Source organism: Pan troglodytes, chromosome 8 (genome assembly GCF_028858775.2).
Source record: "Pan troglodytes isolate AG18354 chromosome 8, NHGRI_mPanTro3-v2.0_pri, whole genome shotgun sequence".
NCBI classification, from domain to species: Eukaryota; Metazoa; Chordata; class Mammalia; order Primates; family Hominidae; genus Pan; species Pan troglodytes.
Window position 1 is genome coordinate 40,710,054 of NC_072406.2, and position 24,040 is coordinate 40,734,093.

General features: G+C 42.9%; 1 protein-coding gene across 3 annotated transcripts in view; it reads right to left on the reverse strand.

Annotated features, from left to right (window-relative positions):
- The window catches only part of MKX (mohawk homeobox), a 74,221-nt gene extending 50,389 nt beyond the window's left edge, over nucleotides 1-23,832 (reverse strand). For 2 of the 3 annotated variants that reach the window (XM_001160740.8, XM_009458153.4), the window contains exons 1-5: nucleotides 22,407-23,832; nucleotides 19,918-20,187; nucleotides 18,035-18,194; nucleotides 11,909-12,062; nucleotides 11,144-11,479 (exon numbers count right to left, since the gene is read on the reverse strand). In XM_001160740.8, coding sequence (XP_001160740.3) covers nucleotides 11,144-11,479; nucleotides 11,909-12,062; nucleotides 18,035-18,194; nucleotides 19,918-20,105 — 838 coding nt within the window. In that variant the 5' untranslated portion in view covers nucleotides 20,106-20,187; nucleotides 22,407-23,832. Of the gene's footprint in view, nucleotides 1-11,143; nucleotides 11,480-11,908; nucleotides 12,063-18,034; nucleotides 18,195-19,917; nucleotides 20,188-22,119 lie in introns of all 3 variants that reach the window. The other variant, XM_063780571.1, reaches the window with a different exon arrangement.
- Nucleotides 23,833-24,040: the final 208 nt, after the last annotated feature.

The window sequence follows — 24,040 nt, forward strand, 5'->3', positions numbered from 1 at the left end:
AAAACAAGACCAGTTGCACTAGTGACAAGGTTATAAAGAAACTCCTTGACCCATCTGGATAGATTTAGCAGCTCAGAAGAGAATTCTAGGAGAAGCAAATATAGCAAGATCAGATGCAACCAGAACAACAATAAGAAAAAAATGGAAAACAATCATATCACTCAATCTTGGTTGCAAATTAGCAAAGGCTGTGTGGATTCCAACAGCCAGCCACAATATTGCAACCATCCAGCTTCCTGCTAGGCTCAGGCATCACAGCAAAGACACTTGGCACCAAATAGCTTCTGGCTAGGAATTTTATGTTTAGAAATGTAAGCCCCAGTAACATTTAAGGAATTCTCTCCCTTGCCAGATAGCCATCCTCTTGCTCTGAAGCCATGTGACATACCACTTTGCCTTTTTGTGCATCTGTTGTCTACATCAGTGTAGAAACTGGGAGGAGAGACTCTGAATTTTGGCCCTTAGCAAAAGGGTACATTTTAGTATCATGACTGTCTTGGCAGAACAGGGCATTCTTACTTGAAATGTCTCTGCCATACTGGGAGATTTGTTCACCATCACCTGAGACTGGCTCAGCTGAAAGGACTATCAGTTCTTAATACACAGGCAACTATGTGAAAACTTAAGGAGCAAGCTGTTTCTTGGAAATATCACTTTGTGAATGGTTGTCTCTGACCACCTTTCAGCATTTTAAAAGGTTTCATTTTCATTTGAGTTCTGTTTTTCCATTTTAATTTTGTATCTCTAAATCACATTGTAAAAAATGTTCTCTTTATTTAAATGAAAACTGATCAAAATTTTCATTTAAAACAAAAACAACACACACACAAAAAATAAAATTGTGTGTATGTGTGTGTAATAGGACCAAAAAGTGAACACAGTGTGTAAAAGATGTACATCTTCATCACTGTGTCAAAGATACTCAAAAGTACTGAAGTCAGTGGGCAAGTGGCAGTTTTTACCCCTATCTGCAGTCCAGCAATTCCGGAAGACATGAAAAAAGTGCTTAAGAGAATCATGGCCACTGCTAAGGTGCTGCCCAAAACCATGAGCCTGTGAAGTCTAAACTTCAACTTTGCTTTGTTTGGTTGTGTGACCTGAGCAAATGCTAAAAGTGAATTTCACCCTGTAGCACCTCCTACTGGGCTTGGAAAAACAGTTACTGACTCACTTTGGGGAAGACTCCAAACTGTTAAAATCAGAGTGGTGTTGCTGCTTCAAACTGAGACTAATCTATCTCCTCAAAACCACTTTCAAACTGGGTTGTCATCCCTCAAATTGTTTCTGGCCACTTCCTGGTAATAACTTCAATGTCTCCAGTGTTATGTACAAGGCAGAGGAGAGATGCCACCGATCGTCTTCAAAAGCGACCTTGTTTTTCCAACTATGTTCGATTTCTATTACTGCTACTACTACTACTACCTACACACACACACACACACACACACACACACACACACACCCCGCAGAAACCTTTGGCCACCAGTATTAATGGTGTGGGATCTTCTGCAAACCATTTCTATTTCCCATAATAACCAAAGATGATCCGTAGGTACTGTATGGCTATTACAACCCACAATTTATAATATCAACTTGTGTAAAAACCTTTCCACTCTAGCTATTAAAAGAGAGAAACTTTTAGAAATGCACACACACATACTCCAAGTTCTCAAAAGTTCAACACTAATGATTTAAGTATTTTTTAAGTAAAAATCATTTAAGTACCTGAAGCTGCCAAAAACCATTAGACTTGCTGTACAAAGGATCAGGATCACATCCCCAAGCAACAGAGAAACTCATAGCCAAAAGTGAACATTTTCAGGGACTTGTATAGAGGTTAAAGCAATTTCCTAACCTGAAAAATAAGGGATTGATCTGGAAGATCCTTTAAAAGCTGATTGCTGGATTTACAAAAATCCCTGTCTATTTACTTCTTTAGTACAATGAAACAGAGAAATTGGGTAACGGAAGCTGTCAAAGAGGAAAGAGAGAAAAAGTTCATTATGCAGCTGTTATTTAAACACACCACCCTTCATTTAAACTGAAAACTGAGAAAAATATTCAAATTTTGTGAAGGAAATTGGGCAAAGTGAACACATTTATTATTATATTTTTTCACTTCCTCAAAACTCACAATTATAAATGATATCATTTATAATGGAAAACAAGAAACCAGGCTTCCAAAATTAAAAGTACCAAAACTCTGGACTGGAAGAAAGCACATATTTACCCTGTGTAAAAATTCTGTTACATCAACAAGACAAATTTTAACACAGAAAAATACCTTCTTAATTTTAGAAACAAAGTAGGGAGGCAGAAAGGAAAAAACTAACTGCAACTAACAAAAAAAGAAGGGAGAAAAGAAACCACTTCTATATTCATTAATTAGAATGTCTTGTTATTTTCATAGACAGTAAAAACTTCTTGAAATTCTTTTTAATCTTAGGCCACAGAAGCATCAATGGATCATATTTGGTCTCGTCAGTGTATAAAGCATTTACAAACCTAACTAAATATAGAATTAATGGGAGTTACGTGCTTATATTCCTTATACATAGGAGAAGAAAGAAAAGGACCCCTTTATGCCAGCTTTGAGTTTGGCTTGATTTTTTACGACTTATTTAGAAGCCCTAGGGAATGAGAAAGTCTCTTAATGGAAATACTGACACAGTCTTAAATATAGTGACATGAACAAGCACTTCTGTGAAGCTGCCCCGGGATGTGACTGACCACTGAAGCAAGTCTGAAATGCATTGAGTATCAGAAAGTCAATTATGATCAATTTGCTGATAAATATCAGTAGAACCATAATGCCAAAATACAGAGAATGCCTTTGTAAGATCAAAATTTCACGTTGGTAAACTTGTTCTTAACAGGAAAATATCAAAAATGTATGGGATCTTTGCTCTTGCACATGGAGGAGAGAGAAAGTATAAAATTTCTGTATGGACTTTCTCCTATTCTCATATGCAGCTAAAAATAGTCATTCTTAAAAAGTCACAACTTTGACTTAGGGTTCTTGTCAACCCTGACAGTAAAGGTGGCATGCCGCAGGGTTTAAATGAGTGGGTTTAGATCTGTGCTTTATTTCTTAAGTCTCACCTCCAAGGCTATGTATGCTACTAGGTAAACAATAAATCCCATTACTTAGTGAAGTCAAATTTGTAAAAGCTCCATTTGTTTTTATTTATCTATCGGCTGTGCTTTTTATTCTTTGGTGGATTTTTTTTTAACTCTCTAAATTTTTCCATTTTTCATCCTTGCATTTCTCTGGAAGTCACTCCTTTACTTGAAAATCGATTTAGTTTCATTTTACTCTTTCTATGTTTTTCTTTTGACCCTCTTAAACATTTCATTGTTTTCAGCTTCATTGTTTAATTTTTTTTTTTTTACTTTACATTTTTCCTCTTTTTAAAACTTTTTTTAAACCAATTCAAACTTATTCAGGACCCTTCCTCTTGTTCTGTTCACAGACACAGATCAACATATACTTAAGTAAATTTAAATGTTTTTTATGATTTAAGGAACAGACACACGAAATCATCAAAACACGAATTCATTCACTGAAGAAACATTTATAGAGTAAATACGTGAAAGACACGGTAATAAGCACTAGGGGAATTATAAAAATTAATACAGCACCATTTCAGGGCCTCCAGGAGCTTTTAATATATACAAGGCAGTGAGAGCCAGTACCAAATGAAAGAGATAGGATGCGACTGCATTTCGGAAAACAATTTGCCCACATTCAGCCAAATATGAAATCAGTGTTGCTACATTTTTTAGGTACCACAACGTAAAAGGACAAAAATGTCAGAAGCAAACACAACCCTAAAATATCTGTACAGTTTCTAGGCTAAACTGCCTCATACTTTCGATTTGTTTATAAGCTATATAGTATGATAGTGTGAGTCTCAGCATCTATCTACACGTAGGATTTTTCGGGCTCTCACGTGATACCAAATAACAGAGAAAAGTGAATGGAAAGCCACCCCTGAAGGAGCCAGCACACAGCTCATGTTGCCAATATTTCTTTTTTCTTTTCTTGTCTGCCATTAATCTCTCAGTTCTTCACAATGGGTGAAACCCTGGTACAATTGCATTTGAATTTTTGCAAGTGAAGCCAGAAAGAAATGTAATTTTCAAACATCAAATTAATTTGAACTTCAGAAAGAATCCATGTCAATGTGTTTTGCTACAATCATCACTCATAAATGTTTACTAAGAATCTATGGTATTCTGAATAGTGCTTAAGTTTTTATAATTCTATAGCAATCCCATGCATATTCAAAGGGTCAGCATTTGTATAAATCTCATTTTAAAAGATTCTGCTTAGAAATAAGTAATTAGAAAAGTTCCCTTTTAAAAAGGCTGTCAGGAAGACAAGGCTCTTTATTCAAAGGAGTGAGGGGCAAGTTTCCGATTGTGATTAACCCTGAGGTTACTGATTTGAAAGGGTGGAACAGTATATAAGAAATACAAGGAAGAGGACATTTAGAGAATAGAAAGATTATTAAAGTACCTCTCCAAAGCTGTGCTGAATAGTGTAAGTTTAGAAGAGAAGAAAATTCTCTATTTTTTAAATTGGTCCTTAAATTTCTGCTATCTGGAAATTGGACTTATGTGAAATACCTCATTCCCAGATGGCCTTTGTTAGGTAAGGTACAAGACAAGGAATTGGACAACCTTTCAAATATCCTTTAAATGTCACTCGCTGGACTGGTGATAGAGGCTTTTATTATTCTCTGCTGGAGTACATCAACAGTCATTTGCATGCCAGGAAAAGAATGTCTGGAATAATCCAAAAAAGGCAAAGCTTAATTCTTTCACTAAAACCAAGAAAGTGACAGCACAGAAAGGGAAATAAAATAAGAAAATAAGTATCCGAGGTAGACTTACTGGTCAACAAAAGCCCAAAAGAGAAACCGTGCGTGTGCACCGAGGCACTCACACAGGGCCCTTAACACAGATGGCTCTTGATGCCGCCGTAAGACTTTTTTAAGCTACCCCCCAAAACAAAAGCTGAAATGAAGGAAACAGATATTGTCAGGGGGAATATTCACTGCTCAAAAAGATCTGCCAAGGCATATTTTTAAACCTTTCTTCTGGTTCATTTAAATACGGTTTCATGGATAGAGTGACCAGCACCAAACACAGGGCTCCAGTGAGTCTAAGCCAGAGCTTTCATGGAGTGGCTCTTAATTGTCATTTTTGCATGTGGAATGAATGCACATAGGAGCAGCACCTCATATACCAATGGATTGTGTCCCAGAAGGGTCCTTGTTACATCGGTTGTTTAGAACAGAGTACATTTCTCCAAAGAAACTATGTCATAAATTAAGCTTGAAGCCCAGGCAGATCCAATGGTTTATTGAACTCATGAGCATATCTAGATTTTACTACTGATACCAGCTTAAATTTTAAGGTACACAGTGTGCAGGAAGAGAGAGAAAAAGAAAAAAGAACATTTTCTCCCCTGAGGGTCATTATGAGCCAAGAAAAAAGGTTTGGAGATGGCAGTTGGACTTGTTATCCTCCCAAACTTTCTACGTCCTTGTTCCTCTTTCCCCAGTAACCAAAATGGCTTGTTCTCTCATTTTGTTCCATGTCTCCAACCGCAGCAGGACATCCAAATGGATACTACCTCCCAGAGTGTCCCATGCACCAATAAACGACTTCTTTTTTCTCTCAATCAAAATCTTCATTTCTTCCCAGGGATATTCACCTCCATCAAGCAGATGGGAAGTTAGCCCGATTAATTCATACTAACATAGAAAACACTCCTATCTGCCTAGATGCTTTGCTTTATACCAGATGTGTCTAATTAAGAGGGATTTTAGAGAGTGTAACAAAATGAAGTTTAAACATTCAAACTCTTGGGAGCAGGATAAATTTATAAAGTATATGCTGACAGAGCCATGGGGCTCATAGAGCAAACATTCTAATGCACTAGGCCTTTTTTTTTTTTTTTTTTTTTTTTTTTGCGACAGAGTCTCATTCTATTGCCCAGACTGGAGTGCAGTGGCATGATCTCGTGATCTAGGCTCAGTGCAACCTCCACCACCTCCCAGGTTCAAGTGATCCCCCTGCCTCTCTCCCTGTAGTAGCTGGGATCACAGGCGCGCTCCACCATGCCTAGTTAATTTTTTTTTATTTTTAGTAGAGATGGGGTTTCACCGTATTGACTAGACTGGTCTCAAACTCCTGACCTCTGATGATCCACTGGCCTCGGCTTCCCAAAGTGCTGGGATTACAGGCGTGAGCCACCGCTCTTGGCCTGCACTAGGCCTTTATAAACTGATCATCTGTGATCTGTGAAAGGGAAAAATGCAACAAGGGCTTGTCCTCAAGTCGAGCAAAACAAGAGGGGAACTCCACAGGTTTTATTTCAAGACTTGCCTGATTTACTCTTTCTTAGAATCCTCTTTCCTCCTTCAGTAGAGAAAGAAATTCCATAGGCTTGGTTCTGAGGGTAAAGTCAAAGTCTAATTCAAGTTAGAAAAGGTTCCAGTGAGAACCCACTCTGTAAGGCGGCAAAAACGGTTCCATCTGGAGAATCTGAGCCCTGGTTCAATAGGAATGGAGGTGGATATTACACCAGGGGTCCTTATCCTGGCACCACAGAGAGCAGAGAGAGCAGACCACCTGGGGGCTAGAGGCTTGGACATCAGTTTGTAAGGAAATTCACTCAGTCAAACATCTGAAAATTACCATTCGCTAAGCTCACATGATAAAAACAAATTATAATTTTAATTTAGATGACTTAATTCAACAGATGACACTGAGTGACTAAATTTCCTTTGAGTATTAATTACATTTAGATGCAATGACCTTAATAACTCTGATCAATTGCAATGGTAAAATTACTGCTGTCAAAAATGTTTCAACCCATTTGTAGTGAGAGCCTGCTATGACCCTGGCATGAAGCCAAAGACTGCGGATTACAGAGAAATAATGTCTATGTAAAATCAATAAAAATATGTTTGCATTTGCTTTGATGTTTCTAGTAATATCTTCAATTAGGATTACTACTTTATAATCTACAAGATTCTGCCCCCTAGAATTTAATAAGAATAAGTGAAGTAAAATTCAGTGATACACTATCCTTTCTCACACCAACTGTCAACTGGCTTTTTTTTTTTTTTTGAGACACAATTTCACTCTGTCACCCAGGCTGGAGTGCAGTGGTACAATCTCAGCTCACTGCAACCTCTGCCTCCTGGATTCAAGCGATTCTCGTACCTCAGCCTCCCGAGTAGCTGGGATTAGAGGCGCCTCCCACCATGCTCAGCTAATTTTTGTATTATTAGTGGAGACGGTGTTTCACCATATTGGCCAGGCTGGTCTCGAACTCCTAATTTCAGGTGATCTGCCTGCCTCGGCCTCCCAAAGTGCAGGGATTACAGGTGTGAGTCACCATGCCCGGCCTCAATTGGCTATTTGATTCCATATATTTAATAAAACTCATCACAAGACAGCTACTCTAACAAAAATGGATGAATAAATGGATAAAGTTCCTTGGCAGTCGGGCATGGTGGCTCACGCCTGTAATCCCAGCACTTTGGGAGGCTGAGCCTGGCAGATCACAAGGTCAGGAGATTGAGACCATCCTGGCTAACACGGTGAAACCCCGTCTCTACTAAAAATACAAAAAATTAGCCCAATGTGGTGGCATGCACCTGTAATCCCAACTACTCAGGGGGCTGAGGCAGGAGAATTGCTTGAACTTGGGAGGCGGAGGTTGCAGTGAACCGAGATCGTGCCACTGCACTCCAGCCTGAGCGACAGAGCAAGACTCCATCTCAAAAAAAAAAAAAAAAAAAGAAAAAGAAAAAAGAAAAGTTCCTCAGCAATAAATTGTAACAAAAACAAATAAATTGTGAAGTGTTCTTTTAAAAAATTTGAAAGTTCAAAATCTTTGTACTACTGTAGCACTGGGGGAGGGGGTGTTAATACAGACTTAGAAAATTTCTATTTAGGTGAGGAAAGAAAGATATAACCAGATGGAATTGAAAGAATTCAGAAGAAGGTTATATGCCAGAGAAAACCATAGCAGTTGCTCAGAAAGTATTTCTTGAAATCCCCTGTTTTACTATTTATACATGCCTGGTAACCCAGCTACAATTGCAGCAACGCTGTCACTCAATTCCCACCAAAGACAGCCATTGATTGTTTTGACCTGAAACCTAGCAGATCAGTCTTAGGCCACCAGCCTTTCTTAATTCTCCAACCATAAAAGCAAATCATTTAGTCTGCCCTTTTTAAGTTGATGCACACACATGTAAAACCAGAAGTTTACATGTCTAGGTTGCTTTCTCATTGCTTGCATAACTAAAAAAAAAAAAAAATAGGCTTTTATTTAAAAATAGAATTTGGCAAATGAATAGTCCATACTATGGACCAAGTGCCTTTGGAATGCTTTAATAAAAATAAGCCACCGAGATATTTAACTTTGAAAAGAATCAACTCTACAGGCATGCTATTCACTCGGGCTTTATATTTTGTCACTTTTGAAAAGAGCACGCATTTTCAGAAGACTCACCACACTGGGAAAATTGCGTAGGCATCTAATCAATGTTTTTACCAGGCAATGTTAAAAATTTTATAAGAAAAATATTTTAAAATAAAAGATTACCAATTACCAATTACTCTGTCTCATTAAAATTAATGTATTTGTCATTTTTTTGTATTTGTCTATGCACATTTGTACTGTCATAACTGTATTATAGTGTTTCCACAATTTTGAATTGTTTTTCAATATTACATTATAAATATTTCTCAAGTATTTTCATAGTATCAGTATTATAAAGAAAGATCTTGACTTTTATGCAGTCTTAATCTGATTTGGGAGTAGGATAACGTTTACATTTTTTTAAAAATTGATATTTTTTATATGTTCCAGAAAAATGTATAAAACACGAGCATTAATTACTTCTTCAAAGTTTGAAAAGAAATGGATGTATTAAGTCATGTGTTTTGGGAATTGGATTGACTAAAAATCTTAATTTTTCCCGAGTTATTGGCCATTTAAAACTTTTCCTGTTTATGAACTTTTAATTTGTGTGGAGAATGCCAATTTATTTAAATACACATTTACACATAGTATATTGCCAAACAACTGTGCATAGTACTTCATCATAATTTTTTAAAACCTTTTTTGTTTAATAACTGTTTATTGATTGTTGTTTCCTTCCTTTGTAATTTCCAATTTTAATTTGTGTCGATTTTTGCTTGTTTAATTTATTATTGTTTTAAAAGAGTCAACTCTTATTTATTTTTCAGCTTCCCATTTGACCTTTTTTTATTTTATTTTATTTTTCAATTATCTGTTTGAACAATGTGATTTCTTCCCCTGTCTCTAAAAATAAACATTCATAAAACTCTGAATTACTTTCAAGCTCTTCTCTGGTCACAATAGTCAGATGTTAATATGTAGTGTCTTCATTTTCTTTTGCAACAGGGTCTCCCTCTGTTCCTCAGGCTGGTGTGCAGTGGCATGATCACGGCTCACTGCAGCCTTGATCTCCTGGGCTCAAGCAGTCCTCCCACCTCAGCCTCCCAAGTAGATGGGACTGCAGGTATGCACCACCATGCATGGGTAATTAAAAAAAAAAATTTGTAGCAATGGGGGTCTCACCATATTGCCCAGGCTTGTCTCAAACTCCTGGGTTCACGGAATCCTCTTGCCTCTGCCTCCCAAAGTGTTGGGATTACAGTTGTGAGCCACCTTGCCCGCTTCATTTTCATTATTGGCCAAATTTTCTTTTATTTTTTCTTCTTCCTAGACCCAATTATTATTTACAAGACAATTTCTGTAATTTTGAGTGTTTGGAGTTTGTTTTTATTGTTGGAGTTGGTGATGCAAAGAGAAAATGAGGTTGATTTAAGTCTTTAGAAATGTATTGCTATTTTCTCTGAATCTTTGTAGATCATTTGTCTCATATATATTTGTAGACGTTTGAAAATCAGATTGCTGGTGAAATGATCTAAAGGGTACATTAACAGAGCAACTTTAGATTTCTTAATAAAGCCCTACTGTTCATGGACCAAGCTTCTTGATATTATGAAGAAAAGATGTAGTAAAATGTGTATAGTTTATATCATAGGGCCTAGTATACCATAATTACTCTATACATGATTGGTAGTAGTAGGGATAATAATAGTGATTATAGTAGTGATGTTCTTCCTATCTCTTGTGCAGATTCAGAGATCTGGAGGAGAGTACCTACTATGTGTTCTTGGTCTGGGTTTTCTTATCTGTGATGTAATGTGCCTGGTCTAGATTTTTTCTGAGATTATTTCCAGCTCTAATATTCTAAATCTCATTTGCTGACATTTTCAGGACCCAGACTCTGTCTACACCAGATGTTGGTCATGCATATTCCTTGTTCCAAAGTCACCTCATACACTTCTTAAGAGCAAACCTCTCTGGGAACTGAAGTCAAGATAGAAATTTTTACCAAACCTACTACTCCATCTGAAAGTTTTGGACAGGTAGGAATCGATCCTTTATTTCTGGAAGGAAAGTAAAATTTTAAAAGCTATTTTTCATCCCTGCTTATGCTTTTCAGGAATGAGAGTAAAATTTCCAGAGCAATGGAAGCCAGACCTATACCTTTCTTTCACAAAAGCTTGACACCCTATTAATTTGTTTTCATTTACCATCACTATTTAGCAATCAAAGCATTTAACAGAAAAGATAAAATACAAAGTATTTGCAGGACTGGCCACAATCCGGCACTATCCTCTATTATAAATTATTCATAAAAGCCAGTATACACCCCCCTAAACATTGTTATTATGAAGATTAAAATTATTATAAGGAATGAAAATTCTTCCATCTTGAGTTAATTTTTGTATAAAAACAAAATGAAAATATTAAAAAATTAAAATTAAAAAATATAAAAAGAATAAAACTTCCTGTCTTTAATATGAAAACTGAAAATTTCTCAGTAAGACCATAATCTACTAACAAATGTATCCATTGGCAATTCTAAACAAAACGAAAGCTTTAAAACTGAATTATGGGCAATATGTGAATAATCTGATGCCTTTATACCTGTTAAAATAAATCCCTCTGATGCAGTTTTAATTGTGCTTTAAACAGGTATCGCAGGAATTACTACAGAAAGCACGGGCTTACCTGTGCGATAGACAAAGTTGCCTTCGGTTTCTGATGACGATGGAGACACTAATTCTTCCTCAAATTCATTGGAGCTAAAAGATCCCGAGTGGTTTCTTTGCCTTGTTTTTCCCATCATGGTAGTGTTCGTGGCCATGACATGTCTCAAAGAGTCATTAAGGTAACGGTTCAACAAGCTGCTCTTGTATTTGGGGGGTGCCACGTAGTCCTCACTGGCCCGTGACTCTGGCCTCACTCCCGCTTTGATGACCGAATTCTCACTTTTAATCACAGGATGGTGAACTGGGGTATTATAGCCCCCTTCGTTCATGTGGGTTCTTGGAGGATTTTCTCCATCTAAAGTGGAACAGTATCACTAAGTAGGATGGTATGCATACTTTCCCCCAGCCACCCAACTCTTATATTTAATCCTTAAAAATATATAAAGGAAATATATTTAAAGTATATAAAATTATCTTTGATAGTCAAGATCAATTTTTAGGCAATGAAAGCAAATATTTATGTCATCTCTCGCTTATGGTATTTTAATTTTAATGAATTTCACTGAATATGTTATTCTGACACATGGTATATCTATAAACAAGAGGAAATGGCCATCATTCCTTTGGTCATTTATAGTATTATAAAAATGAAGTTACTTCATGCAATAAAAAAGAACCGTTAAGGCACCATCATATTTTGTGAGAGCAACCTTAAAAATAGCAATTATGGTGAACTTGCTAATAGAGGCAAAACAAAGAAAGGAAAATAAAAATATTAACAAACCTTCAGAACATGAGTCATCACTGCTTACGCTAAGCCGTTCAGCATTGCCTTGAACATACTTGTTGTATAACTTTATTCTCAAAGCCCAGCTTAAATCTGGCTGTCGAACGGTATTCTTAAGCCGACGTCTTGCATTAGCAAACCAATTTGACACCTAAAACGGTATTATTTTTCAATTAACAAAACTTAAAAACATTATCCATGGTGCGATTATTTTCTCATAAAGGAGCTAAGCCTCTCTCAGCACCTCTGATCATTAAATATTCTCAGGACATAAGAATACCGGACATTCGCATCCATTCATTCATTTGACAAACATGTTGCTTACTACAGACACTGAGCATTTAGTGTATTTGTGGAATAAGGAAAAATGAAAAGGCCTTGACATCAAAAAATTTTAGTAAGAGAAAAGTCCAGTAAGAGAAGTAGGAGGGTATACAAATAACTAGTATAAGAAAGAATGTGATGAATGGCATACAAGACATTAAAATGATACGAGTCCAAAGGAAAGAGGGGTTACTTTCATATATGACACCAGCCTTTCTGAGGAAGTTAAGTGAGCCTTTGAAGAAAGTCCAGAATAGGTCAGGTCAAGAGGGAAGGGAAGTGCATTCCCAATAAAGAGGACACAGGAACAAATAGAAGTGAAATTCCACAGAAATTGTAGGGGTTGAAGAAGAGGGAAGAGTTAAAGATGACCTTGAGTCATCAAGCCTGTGGAACCAAGAGAAGGGTAGTGCATTTGGGGAAGGAGATGAAACTTTCTGAGGATAAAATGATGTGTTTGGCTTGGGCAATGTCTAGTTTGAGGTGCTAATACTGGTGACATGTCTGGTAAGAAAATAAAAGTGGTATCTGAGATTGAAGGGAGGGGATGAGCAAATTCAAGAGGAAAAGGCACAGAGGTAATAGCCAAAGTTGCAAGAGTAGAGAGAGTGAAAGCAGGGTCAAGGGCCAAGCTTTGGAAACCATTAGAGATGAAAAAAGTGGGATCTGTTCGCTTCCAAAAGAGGCGTTAGCAAAACAGAGGTAGAATCATGGGTGAAGAGGGGGAAAATAAACCAAAGAACTCCTCACTTTAAGCCAAAAGTCAAATGTTTCTTAGACAAATAGGTGAAGGCAAAGAAAGAAATATTTCAAGACAAAGAAAAGCTACTTCCATTCTTTTTTTTTAAGATGTTACTGGATTTGATACTTGAAATTTCTTCTAAAATACCAGGTTATCATCAGTGCATAGATTTTTAGAAACTCAAAAGGGCAATACTTGCCTTTAAAAGAATGAAACACGGGAAGAGAATTAAATCTTTCTGCCAGTTTGGTCCAGAACATGACCAAACTGAGGAATTTAAGCTAGGCTTTGAAGAAAGGCCAGATTACTATAATGGTTTGTGTGGCAATGTTTGCACTGGAAATTTCTACTTTTTTTTTCTAGATTTATACTATAAATACACATTTTTTTGTGCATTACTCAAGTCCTTATTATTCTACTTAAAAAAAAATCTCAAATTATACTTTTTCTCCCTGTCCTCATGGGTAAACACATGGTGGGTTTCCCATATGTATTTAATATTCAATATAGTCAATATTGTCTTCTTTGTACCTGAAGCAATGATAGTTATCCTTTCAAATTTATATGCAATGACATATTATCTCACTGTGGCATTTCAGAAGTCAGTCTTCACCAATGCTTCTTCCTGCTAAGCTATGTTACTATTACTAAGATTCAGTCTGACTTCAAATTCTCAGTCCTTCCCATTCTCTACAGACAGACAACAAAATTATTGAGTGACTATTGTACTTTAGCCATGGTGTTAAGTCCTAGGAATGAATAAGCTTTGTCTTCTGCACTCCCGGAAGGACTAGCGGAAAAGAACTACACATAATTAACTGGGATACACTGGTGAACATTAGCTGTGGAAGCACAAGGAGCCTGATCCCTTTCTTCAAGAAATTTCTCAAACTCCCTTGGATTCTTCAACTCACTGCCAAAATCTTCATCCAACTACTTTATCCAGCCATACTACTAGCTGGGAATTTGAAAACATTTCTCTTCTAACTTCCCTGTCTTCCATTCTGTTCTCTTAAATGGATCTTAGCAAGTATCATCAAATTCAAGAATTGATGCACCATTTTGATTTAGTCACTTCACTTCTTCAAATCCTCATAAATGTCCTGTTATCCCATAATCACCATACAGTGGAAGAGGGCCTGGCTTCCTGTTCTGAATTTGCCAAAAACATGCTGTGTGAATTTGGATAAATTATTCAACTTTTCTGAACTTTGAATCCTTCATCTCTAAAATGGATTTGATGGTTCCTAATATCCTTGCTAGCTCTAAAAATTAAGATGGGTGAATACACCCCAAGTTCCCCTACAGCAATGTTAATTTCCTTTATACTAGGTACTAACCTCCCTCTGTTGACCAGTACTGTCTCCAGCAAGAGTGTTTTTGTCCTTCTTTGCTCCTTTCACACACAGAGTACAGCCTGCAACTTCCCCTAGATCATTCATATTTACTAGAATCCAACTCCAAAACATTTTTGCAACTTTCTTTACTCAATGGGATATAATTCAGACTAACCTTAAATCTTAACTAACCTTGAATCTTCACACAGCAACCACACATAGTACAGTGTAAAATCCAATTCTTATGAAACTCTTCTTATAATGAAAATGCAATGGCCTTCTAATTTTTAAAAAAAGTAATACACTACCCTTCTAACAGACAAAAATGGAGGAACATTTAAATGATTTAAATGTCATAGGGGATTAACTAACTTTTCGTGTATAGGAGTCATATCTCTTTTAAGTTTTATATACTCGTAGTCTTTTTTTTAACCATATTATAATAGTTACACATTAGGTGATTTTCCAGAAAGGTTTGCTGATGTCTACTATAGACTGTTTCAAAACTGATTTCATAAATTGACCACCACCCAATCTGGTAATATATATATTCTGCTGGGGTTTTTTGTTTTTTTGTTTTTTCAGTACAACTTAACAGCTAGATACACTCCAAGGTCTTTAATGTGTATTTGCAGTAGGTCCTGCAAACAGCAAATAGTTAGTTAACAAATTTGCATATACTTGTTTTGCATTTCTTTCTGGATGAATTAATGCAAATTCCATCTGTTTCACTGAAGGTAAAAATATTGGTTCAAATTTTCCACTTTTAATCTACTATGGATTCCTTCGGGTTGTCGTTCATATTCTCTTCAAATTGTATTTTACATGAAACAGGTCTCCTTAACCAAGGATAGGTTCTGGAACAGAATTTTAATGTCAAACTGAATGCTATATGTGTATATATGTATAGATGTTTGGGCCTCTAAGCTTTCACTATAAAATATGGGAGATAGTTAGATATGACTAATTTATATAATTATGATTTATATCAGTATCTATCTATCTATCTCCCATATTTTATAGTGAAAGATTAGAAGGCCAAACATCTAGAAGCTGGGAGGGAAAACTAAATAATATTCATCCTACTTTAACAAAGGTGTTTACATTCATCATGTTGACAGAGCAATTGTTATAGTACACCCAAAGGGATAAACTGGCATCTGTCCACGTTTGAACACACTGAATTAACGAACTTCTGAGCTATTCAACTGAAATATTGAGCACTTCATTTCCACACCATGTAATATAACACTTGGAATAATGAATAAGGACTGATCTGAGATTTTGTTGAATATTTAACGTTATTATAAGCCTTGTAGCTGATAATGGCATATATATGTCAGCAGGCACACTCAATACCAAGCAAAAACAGAGTTATGTCAACAGAGGAGACAGAATCTAGGAACATAGCAGTTTTAACAAATCGTATGTGGACATATCACAGGAATATGAGACTTTCATTATTAGAGGAGGAAGCATTAACATCTACTCATTATTCCTTGATAAGTTCCATATCCTGCAATAATACAAACCCCAATCACATACCATTTTATACTATTCCACAATAAAGCTGTTTATATTTTGAGAGTACAGAGTGTATTTCTATAGCATTTGAACAATGATCAGCCATAGGATCAGCCATAAGATCCGTTGGTAATTCTATACATTTTAATTTTTTCCATTTATCACTTTAAAGTTTCAGAAACCAGCTTCATTAATAATAAAATTTGAAATCATTATACAGTTGTCATTTATTATTATAAAAATTATCTTACCCCACTTAAAATTACATATTTCTGTGCATTTTTATTTTCTGAGCACTAGTGTAAGAGAAAAAAAGTGTTTTGAATGAAAATTTCATGTAAAGCATATTTTAAAAATGTAATAGCCTTACCAAGATCTAAATGTAAAAAGCATTTTTATTTGTATTTGAACTATCATTACAGGTGGCAAATAATTTAAAATTATAACTACTTGTATTGCAGCTCAACAAAAACCACTACATAAGAAAGTTTAAATGGCTCTCCTAATGACAAATGCTACTTCATAATTTAAAAATGTCCTAAAATATGTCATCAATGTTCTTTTGTTTTCTGTATGAAAGAATAGCCTCTATTAAATATGAAGCTCTATAATCGGCCAAAGTAACCTAGTGTTTCTTTGCTGACATCACTGTGAAATATTCAGATAACTCTATAAATTAGTGTATTTTAAAAATAAGTAGCATACTTATTTAAACTGAAATTTCAACATAGGTTATTTATTTTCATAAGTCAGGTTTTTCTGACTGGAATAATTTATTTCAAAACTACTTTGGTAAATTGCTAAAAGATTCATAGTTTTATGTTAAACAGATATTAAGCCAAGAACACTAAATTAATTTTCCCCTCCACTGCTGCAGCAAATCACTATTAATACCATTGCCTGATAATATGAAAGAAAACAGATGTTTTTGTATATAATTATATTCTGAAAATAAGCAGAAATTACGTATTCTAGTATTGATAGCCTGACAATAAGTCAACTTTCATGCCTTGTCAAACTTTCCAGTAATTCCTAAAGGGAAATTTTAAATACTCTGGAAAGCAATCTTTATTTTATCCACTAGTTCCTTTTTTCTTTTTGGAGTTCCTGCTTACTGTAAATTTAGTGGAATGGCCAAATTTTCACAATCAGGTAATGCTACCGCAATGTGCAAAACTTTTCACCTGATGTAGCTCCTCCTCCTCTTCTTTCTGAATAAATTTGCCTATTTGCATGTAAAAAAGTTCAAGCCACCGTATTTATTTTAAAAAATTGTGACATGACGGGAAGAGCATTTGATCTGGAATTATTTATTTCCAGGCCTCTGTCTTTTACTGACACAACTGCCCCAAGTCTTGATTATGTCAAGTGTAAAATTCTGATAGTAACTGCCTACAACATCGTGGTTTTGTGAACAGTAAGATTCAGTTTTGAAAAGCTAGTCAAATGTAAAGTAACGTTGTTCACCAAAGAACACACAAACTTTGCACCATTTCTCTACACTTGGCAAAGTAACCCAACCATCTGAAATCTGCCTCCTCTCCTTAAGCCCAGCAGAAAAGCATCAGGAGCAAAATGCTGTGGATTGCAGCTAATGTTTAGGATGCTTCCTATTAAAAAATAATAATAAATAAGTGTGTGTGGGGGGGGTTGTTGATCCAAACACCATTTCTTATCTTTCTATCCCCTACTCCTAGCTGTCAGTAATGGTAATTTTGAAAGTTACTCTGTACCTGAGCTTTAATACTGGGCCTTAATATGGAGCGTCACACTGCGTGGTTCTCAAAGTGGGGTTCCTCCCTAGCCTCTGCTTCAGTAACACCTGGGGCCTTGTAAGAGATGCAAATGATGGTCTCACCCCAGACCTGCTGAATCCGAAACTCGGAGGTGGGGCCTAGCGATTCGTGTTTTAAGCTCTCCAGGCGATTCTGATGCTCACTAATGTTGAACCTTCTCGTAAGTCTGCAGTTTACTTTTCACTTCCCTACCTGACAGCGCATCCTGCATTGTTTCCTGCACGGAGCATCTGCACTGAACTGAGGGATGAGGGTGAGAGGTAATTCAGAAACTCCCACAGCTCGGCTCCATCCCTCTCCAGGTAGAAGCGCCACGTGGAGAGCCACACGAACTCTAAGCGTTCCCGCTCTTCAGCCCCTTGCGGGAAAACGGATCAGGGTGTTAATGGGTCCTGATTACCTGCACTAGCGTCATCTGCGAGCCGAGGGCCAAGAGTATCTTCTCGGTCTTGGTGGGGTACGGGTTGTCACGGTGCTTGTAAAGCCACTGCTTGAGGGGTCGCGCCATGTCTTGCAGGGCCTGCCGCTTGTGCCTCACCTTCCCGCCATTCTGCCGGGCGCTGGGACATGGGGAGAGGAGGCGGCCCTGGTGAGCGACGCGTTTGCCCGCCCGGCCCCTCCACGCCCCGGCCAAGCCCGGGCCCCGCATCCAAGCTGCGCATTCCTGCCTTGCGCCCCTGCTCTGCGCGCGCCCAGAGTGTTTGGGAGAGGCAGGAAGTGGGAGCCACACAGTTTCTGGATGGGGAGATCATTTCGATAGGTTTATCTTGAATAGGGGGATACCTTGAACCCAATACCCCAAGGTTAGAGGTTTAGAAGACGAAGGTCAAGTGATTTGAAGAATACTGCTATTCCAGTCGCGTATCTGGGCAGCGGGGCTAACTGCTACCCTTCCCTCGCCCGCTGGCGCCGCACCCTCGAGTGGCCCTGGCCTGGCAGGCCTGGCAGGGTATGCGGCTGGCTCTCGAAACTTCCCTCGGGGATCTCTTGTCTGCTCCCAGAGGCTTTCCGTCGCTTGTGGTCAGGGGAAAGGTCGCCGACTGGACATAGGGAATAAAGCAAAGGAGCATTGCCGCCCCGGCTCTCTTTAAGCTATTTCCTTTGATCTTTTAGGAAAAGGGGGAAACTTTCCAAAGGAGTTGGTGGTTTGTGGAGGAAAGCTGCAGAACCCAAAAACACCGTCGGGCCGTTTCCCGACTAAGGGAGGGTTAAAAGTACGGCAAGCTCTGTCCCATCATGTAAGGTTAAAAAGACCTCAGGAAAAGCACATTCAAAGGGGGAGGAGGCAGAGGCAGCCAGGAGCCTGGAGCGTGGCCTGGGGCGCTGCGCTCCCTCACGGGTCCGGGAGGGGTCGCGCGCGGCCGCCAGCGAGCCCAGCCGCTCCCCGAGGCTTGCGCGCCTGCGCCGGAGCCTCCTGGGTTTCTGCCTCTTTAAACACTTTGAAATGCAATTCCACCCGAAGCGACTGGTAGTAACATTTTGACGAAACCGAATCTCTGTTTTACTAAGCAGCGACGCCGCAGAACAAGCAGCTGATGCAATCGTTCAGGTGGAGGCGGCTAGGACGGCCGCCTCTCCCCGGCGGGGCGCCCGGGGAGCCACCGGATCGGGCCAGGCAGAGCCTGCCCTCCACTCACCGGCAGTCTGAGCAGCTGGCCCACCCGCAAGCTACCGCCCCCCCAGCATACCCCTCACCCCGCTAAACTCAAACCCGGCCCCGCAGGCCCGGGGCCTCCCCCTCCGGGTTCGCCGCGGGCCCAGCCGAGCCGCGCTCACGCCCGGGACTCCCTGGCGGGAGGCGACCTTCCCGACTCCTTGGGCCAGGCGAGCCGCGGGGCTCTGGCGAGGGGCTCGGGTGACCGAAGAGAAGTCCGCGGAGCCTGAGCCTGGACTCCCCGACTGCTCGGCTTCGCCTGTTTCTCTGCACCGAGCTCAGTCCTTTTTCCTCGCCCTCAGCCGCGCACCGGCACCCACAGTCCGGAGAGGGGCAAATAACCCCCAACTCCGAGGTCCAGGCAGCGGAGGGCCGAGGGGCAGCACCTGGCGCCCTTAGTCTCCACCAAGCTCTTTGGAGCTGCCCCGACGAATTGATCCCTCACGTTTTAAGATAGGAGCCCCTTAACATGAGAACGCGCGAGCCCTGGAGGGGCAGACCTGCACTCCCAGGGAACTCCGGGCCCTTTCCCGTCCACCCGCCCGCGTTGCCACGGGACCCCGTCACAGCTCACCGCCCCCACCCCTCCGGGCCGCAGGCGGGCAGGGCCCCCAGGGGAGTGCGCATACCCGGTCCTCCGGTGTCTCAGGCCGAGGTTGTCCTTGAGGGGCGGGCCGTCGGGAATGCCCACCTCGGGGCGGGCGTGAGGACTGTCCAGGACACCGCTGTAGGGCCGGCCACCCCGCTCCCGCTCCGAGGCGCCTCCGTCCTCAAACAGCACCGCACCGCTGAGCTTGTTGAAGACGATGGTGTTCATGGTGTCGGTTGGTAGGGACGCGCGGCGCGGCCGCAGAGCCTCGGGGCTGGGCCGCCGGGAGCTCCGCAGCGGGGCTCAGCTTCTAGGAGAGGAAGGTGCATCTCGTTACTTACTGGCTGAGAGTGCTCAGACCCCTGCAGGTTCAGGGCCTTGAACTTGGCCGGGTCGCCGGGCTGCGGAGCCGAGGGGAGGAGCGGCGCCGCCGCAACTGGCAGGGACCCTGCGGCTCTCCCCAGTTGGCTACACGCCCCCGCCCCTGCAGGTTCCCGGGACAGGTACCTGCCCTCTTCCTTGCCTGGGCGATCGATCCCCCCAATCCCTTCACTCCCCAGAACTACAACCGGGAATCATTCACCCGCAGAGGCAAAGGAAACGAATTCCCAAACGAGCCTCTGGGTTTCAGTTTGAATCTGGGAGAGGCATACTCCGGACTGCGGAGCGCGACCGGCGTGAGGCCGCGCGTGGTTCTTCAATCACAGCAGAAGACTAAAGCCTCTGGGAGCCCCAACTCGGGGCGTCAGGAGGGGTTGGATGGAAGGGAAGATTTGGGGTAATGTGCCAACCGCATCCGCAAGATCCCCCAGCTCATGAGTCCCAGGCCACACCGGGATTTGGGGGATTTTCGTGTTTTCTAGATCGTGGATGGTTTGGTTGAAACCCTGGCATCTTCTGTCCGCCAAGGTCCCCCGGGGTGAGGTTGGGTTCAAGGACAGGGAAAAGTTAAGTGGCGTCAGGACGAAAGCACCACTTCTCCCCCTTCTCTCCCAGAATCTTCCTATCATCCCCCAACGCGCCCCGGGAAGTGCATGGTCCTAAGGTCCAAGGCGCCAGGACCCAGGTCCCCAGAGCCCTCAATCAGTGCCATTCTCTTCCGCAGCGCGGGTGTCAGCCGCGAGCTCGGAGCCCCTCGACACCCGCCTCTCTCTGGGGTCTCCGGGGACCCTTTCAGAGGCTGTAAAGGTGTCAGAAGCCCAAGGCAGGAGGCAGCTTGGTCGGCGCACCTCCCGGGCCACTGCTGCCACTGTCGGGGAGAGCCAGCAGCTCACCTCTGGGGTCGCGGAGGCCCTGAGCCTCTGCCTGCCGCGCACGGGCGTCAGGAGCAAGTCCGCGCGGCCGCGGAGCCGCAGAGTTACAGCCCCAAGGCGCGCGGCGGACTTCGCCCGCCCCATCTCCTCGCCTCGCGCCTCGGGACAGCTCCCGTTTCCTCCGAGCGGCCTCAGCTTCGCTGCCAGCGCCCCCTTTGCCCGTCCAGCCGCGGCATGGGCTGCTACTCCACTAACACGCGCGCGCGCGCATACACACACACACACACACACACACACACACACACACACACACACCCTCTGCCTCGCCAAGCGCCCACACTCGCCAACGCCCCCGCCCCGCCCTTCGGCCACCGCAGCAGAGGCCACGCGTGACATTTAGGACCACGCGTGACCACCGCGATCAAACGACGGCTACGGTCTGTGTTCGTAGGGAAGTGAAGTCAGACCTCTGCTGGATGTCGCGTGTCCCCTAGGACTGCGTCCTCCCGCGCAGACAGGTACGTGCCTGGGGTGTGCACATAGCCTCGGCGATAAGTGTCAAAGAGAATTTTCGTGCTTGCAGCCCCTGTTCTACAGTCAAGACTCGCGTTGGTGTTTTCTTTTAAAATCATGCCCTTAGGGATGTGTGTTCATGCTGCTTTATTTGTACAAGACACCCTTCCCCGGCCCGGCCTTCTCCGAGCCACCCCAGCGCGTCCTCCTAGATGCGACGACGTGTTTTTCCTAGCGAAGTCATCACGAGGTTAGCCACCTCGGACACTTCCCCGGCAGCCCCAAGCCCACGCAGAGATCGCAGACACAGACACCCGGCGCGCTCTAGGTCTGCAGGCAGCAGGCTCAGAGGCAAGCGATGGCAAAGGTCCGAGCGCTGTCCTGTCGCAAGGGGTCCGGGGGCGTGTGAACCACACTTGCTGACCCTCCCAGGACTCCCGCGCGCGGCCACCCGCGCCTCTTCTCAAATCACTTACCCCGATTCACTCCAGACTGTGGCCGGGGAGGTCACTCCCTGCAGAAGTGTCCCCCTCCCCCAACGCCGGCGAATAATTTTAAAGCAAAGGAGGCGCGGCCAGGTGGGCTCCCAGGCTCCGCGCAGACCCTTGGGCCAGCCTTGGCCGCTACCCGAGCGCCTCTCCACCAGACCTTGGAGGGAAGTTGGGGGAAGGGCGGGAGAGCACCGGCGCCCGGGGCGCAGGGGCCAGAGCGAGCCTGGCGTTCCGCCGCAGCCGGCTGGGACTCGGCGACGCGGGGGCTGTACCTGTGGCTGCGGGGCCGACGGCCGGCTGCAGGGCGGCTGGCTCTCCCGCCTCGAGACTAGGCGCACTCCCATCCCCGCCGCATGTTCTCCACGCGGGCTCCAGCGCGCTCACCACCGCCACCGCCGTCGTCTCGGCTTTATTTACCCAGCCCGGCGCGCGCCGCCCGGGAACAGGAATAGCGAGGCCTTCTCATGTTTCCTGACTGCCGGGCCCAGCCGGCGAACATCCTGCGGGCGCGGTATCCACGTTCCCGGGCGGGTGGAGAGGAAGCGTCCGCGCCCGCCCGGCCGCGGGGGCTGCTGTTAACCCCTAGCAGAGGAGCCGCTGCCGGGGAGCCCCGGGCCCGCCGAGTCCTCCGGAGCCGGGCGCGGCTCCCAGATCCGCCGGCCTTGCAGTCGTGGAGCAGACGGGGCTTTTCCCTTCGCACTTTAGGAGAGAAATTGAAGAAGCTGCCGGGAGCGCTCGGCTCCGGCTCCAGAAGCTGAGAGGCTGCGGTGCAAATCCCGTGTCTTAGCTGGCCCGATTGCCGGAAATTTCACCGCGCGTGGCTAGGCGGGAGAGGCCACTGTGACGCGCCCTGTATTTTCCTCTCGATTAGCTGGAGGGAAGTTAGAGCTCGGTTTTGCACCTACAGCCCTGGAGCGTATTGCGGGAAGTGCTAGTGCCCAGGAGCCTCTTTTCTGATGTCACTGGGCTTCTGGGGTCCTAGTTGTCTCAGTCAAAGCCAGGCACACGTTCACCTCCGGGGCAAGGGCTGGTGAGGCTGCCCTCGCCGCTGGGTATAGGGATGGGGGAAAGCAAGGATGGGATGAGTTGAGCCCAGGTGGCCAACCCGCGGTGGCCCAAGTGCAGAAGAGGAAGCGCGCCCAAAGCCAAGGATCTGCACGCCGCAAAGGAGATGGAACTTAGAAGAATCACAAGCTGGGACACAGGGCAAAGAGAGAGAATGGCTACCAGATTCTCTGATTGATGATACTTTGCTTCCTAACATTACCGCAAATATAAGTAGCGAAAGCGGCGGTTTAGGTGCAACTGCAAGCTCAGAGCTTCTGGCAGCCCAGAAGATCCCCAAGGTGCCAACACGAAGCTGCCTGCGCTCTCGCCGAAGGCCCTGTGGTCCTAGCGAACTTTCGCCCTTTTTAAAGAACAAACTTAGATTTCCCCCCACCAAGCTTAAAGAAATAGCGCCATTTGTCCTTTTCCCCTCTAAATGCGGCTGGCCAGAGCCGGGGCAGTGGCCCACCTTAGCATCTTCTTCGTGTGTGTGTGTGTGTATGTGTGTGTGTTGGGGGGGGGCGCTAGAAGTGGTTAAAATATATACCAAAGCTATTATTTTAAAGACTAATCACACCCTCAAATTTCATATGTGTCACCTCCCAAATTACGCGATAGCAAACCGTTGTGCAGTGGTACAATGTAAACCATAAAGGAAGGCCGGTTTACATTTTTGCGCACCAGGAAGATACAAAGTATCATTGGAGCACGTTCTGATGTCCTCGGTTCTCTTTTGTTATATAACTTGCTGTTGCAGCGCTTGCATCTTGTCTTTGGCGCTGCCCTTGTGGTGTGAGTTCAGTACAGGCTTCTGGTCTACAGACCTCGCTGTAGGAGCTTAAAGACAGGGGTAAATCCT